The sequence below is a fragment of the Montipora foliosa genome, chromosome 2 (genome assembly GCF_036669935.1).
Source record: "Montipora foliosa isolate CH-2021 chromosome 2, ASM3666993v2, whole genome shotgun sequence".
In the NCBI taxonomy this organism is placed as follows: Eukaryota; Metazoa; Cnidaria; class Anthozoa; order Scleractinia; family Acroporidae; genus Montipora; species Montipora foliosa.
This window is the reverse complement of record NC_090870.1, coordinates 36782943-36785442: the sequence shown is the minus strand read 5'-3', so window position 1 is coordinate 36785442 and position 2500 is coordinate 36782943. Positions and strand designations below refer to the sequence as shown.

Sequence of the window (2500 nt, the reverse complement as noted above, 5' to 3'; positions counted from 1 at the left end):
TCAACCTCTGACAAAGCCACACGAGTAATGACAGAATCCATGTAACATACATCATCAAATGATGGCTACAATCACAAAGATTGAGGCTATTATAAGGATCAGAGTTTCAACTTGCCATCATAGAAACAGTTTAATTAAGCCATGATATTAATAAAAGGGCATATGTTCAATGTGTACAATGAAAGGTCACAAAATCTTGATAGAGGCAGCTGAAACTTTTAATTTGAGTGCGAAGTTACTGTACCAATTTATGGGGTACATGGGTTATGTGTGGGAAATGGGTTATGTGTGGGAATCAGAAATGCCTTATAAATCAGATAATGTGGACCTGCAGTCACCAAAGCTAGGCCAATTTTCAGTATTTTGTTGAACCCCACAAGGCAGTGACTGGGCTACCGGTGATCATGAAAGAGGCTGATACGTGCGATGTCACACGCATCATGCAAATCACGGTAAAGTAGGTGTGTCCATGTCACGCAATTAGCAATGTCACGCTCCCCAAAAAAAGAACGCATAATGTGTCAACCAGTGGCTTGCTTTATCGTTTAAGGAGAGAAAATATAATGGGATAAACAAGGGGGTGTTTGTAAGTGTCAAACCAAAGTGGGTCTCATCTCTTCAGAGCTACGATCAATAACTGAATAAGCAAGCTTGACAAATTTGGTCAATTTTGTATTCCGCGTGGAACAGCACAATGGAATATTCAGCTACAAAGGCTAAACAATCAAGGCCAAAAACAAGCTATATATGCTTACCTCGTACAAATTGTCTGCTAGTCTGTTGAACCAAGCCACTCTGAAATTGTCGGCACTTTCAACAACGTCTTCAAGAATGCGGCAGACATAAAAGTCCTTGTCCTCTCCACGAACAGTCAAAACATCACCTGCATAGAACTCAAACTCTTCCGTCAATTCTGCCACTGGAACAAATTTTCCCCTCCTCTTCATGGACATCAATCGACGAGACATACGAGGTGGAGGAGTGAATTCATCAGTGGGCAAGCTAACATGCGCTTCACCGCCGTTAGGAACCGATCGCGAGATGGAAAGCGATTTCCTATTTGAAGCTGGTGAAATCGCTTGAGGTTCAGTTTCATCTCCACTGGAAACTGCCGCGTCGGTATCACCACCGTCAGAATCAACAAATTCGTTATCTTCGTTCGGATCGTGTTCGCCTGAAAGCATATCCTCTGACGCGGGGTTTTCATCGAGGTCCCTCGCATCTTCTTCGATCTCCAGCTCCTCGGCGTCTTCCTCTCTTCCCTGATCTCCCTCCGATGGAGGACGACTTGCTGATTCGCATGTTTCCCGCTCTAGCTGCACAAGAATCGCTAGGGAAGACTGCTTTTTCAGGAGACGAGGACGGTTCGACATTTTGTTCCTACTTGGTTTCCTATTTCCTTCTCAACCGGAAAATTTCAGCACAGCAACAGTTGAAGAACTGATTTCTCCAGGTTTTAGAGAAAATGACAAGATCACACAAAGCTGGCGGTTCACGTGTATTTAAAGAGCAGAATTGCGTAGGTGGTAGTTCTGTTCTGGGCAAGCCTGGGATTTCAAATTAGTCGAAACTGCAAGGCTCGCTTTTTCCTTGAGTGCGCTTTTCACTCCCACGATACCTCCTACGATTGACACTGCTTTCCAGTCTTCTCAGAGACCAAATAGTAACGTAACAGCTGTCACGCAGCTGGACTGGATTTTCCTTAGCTCAACGTTTCGATGGACAAAACAATCGAAATGCAAATGGTTAAAAGACTAAATTGAATGAAAACAAAAATCAGCTTCTGTACATAAGAGATTACTCTGCCTAAGCAAGGATCATCGCACCTGCTCACAAAAAAGGAAATCTCACTACACTCAAAAACCAACATTTGATTTCCTTCCTTCACTGCAGAGTGGGTATATTACATGAGACCGGGACGAACTCAGACTGGCACGAGTTCGTATCGGCTTCCATTGCATGAAATTTCTTTTTATGCGTTTACATGAGACAATGAATTCAGACAGAGCGGTATGACTTCGTCTCGGTTGCTGGACCGAGCCGAGAAATGCTCCTACCGGTCAGAGTTAGTATCGTTCTCGTGTATTAAAATGACAACAAATCTCTGACCGGGTCCAGAAACTTCAAGTCGGCTTTTACTTCGGGTAGAAGAGCACAGAACGCGTCATCAGAAAAGAATGCAAATGCTAGAAATTTACTCACAAATAATTAGTACATGGAAGTTTGGCAGTGTGGAAGTGTGGCAGTGTGGAAGTTTGGCAGTGTGGAAGTTTGGCAGTGTGGAAGTGTGGAAGTTTGGTAGTGTGGAAGTGACGCTAACCCGAACACGAACCCTAACCCACACTGGAGGAAATCGTTGAAGAGGAGTTCACACGAGACCTCGTAAAAAATAACTTATCCTACAAGGCTATAAGTGAAAGACTTCCAGCACTCTATCCAGATAGGTTTGGCGCAATTAGCTAGAGTTGTAACAGTATTTTATTCAGGTCTTGATTTATCA

At 43.5% G+C, this 2500-nt stretch overlaps 1 protein-coding gene across 2 annotated transcripts in view; it reads right to left on the bottom strand.

The window, feature by feature from the left end:
• LOC137992983 (poly [ADP-ribose] polymerase tankyrase-like) overlaps positions 1-1622 on the bottom strand; it is a 73706-nt gene extending 72084 nt beyond the window's left edge. For both annotated transcript variants that reach the window (XM_068838620.1, XM_068838621.1), the window contains exons 1-2: positions 756-1622; positions 1-65 (exon numbers count right to left, since the gene is read on the bottom strand). The exon at positions 1-65 is cut by the window's left edge and continues 107 nt beyond it. In XM_068838620.1, the coding sequence (XP_068694721.1) occupies positions 1-65; positions 756-1373 (683 nt within the window). In that variant the 5' untranslated portion in view covers positions 1374-1622. The remainder of the gene's footprint in view (positions 66-755) is intronic.
• Between the last annotated feature and the right edge of the window lie 878 nt (positions 1623-2500).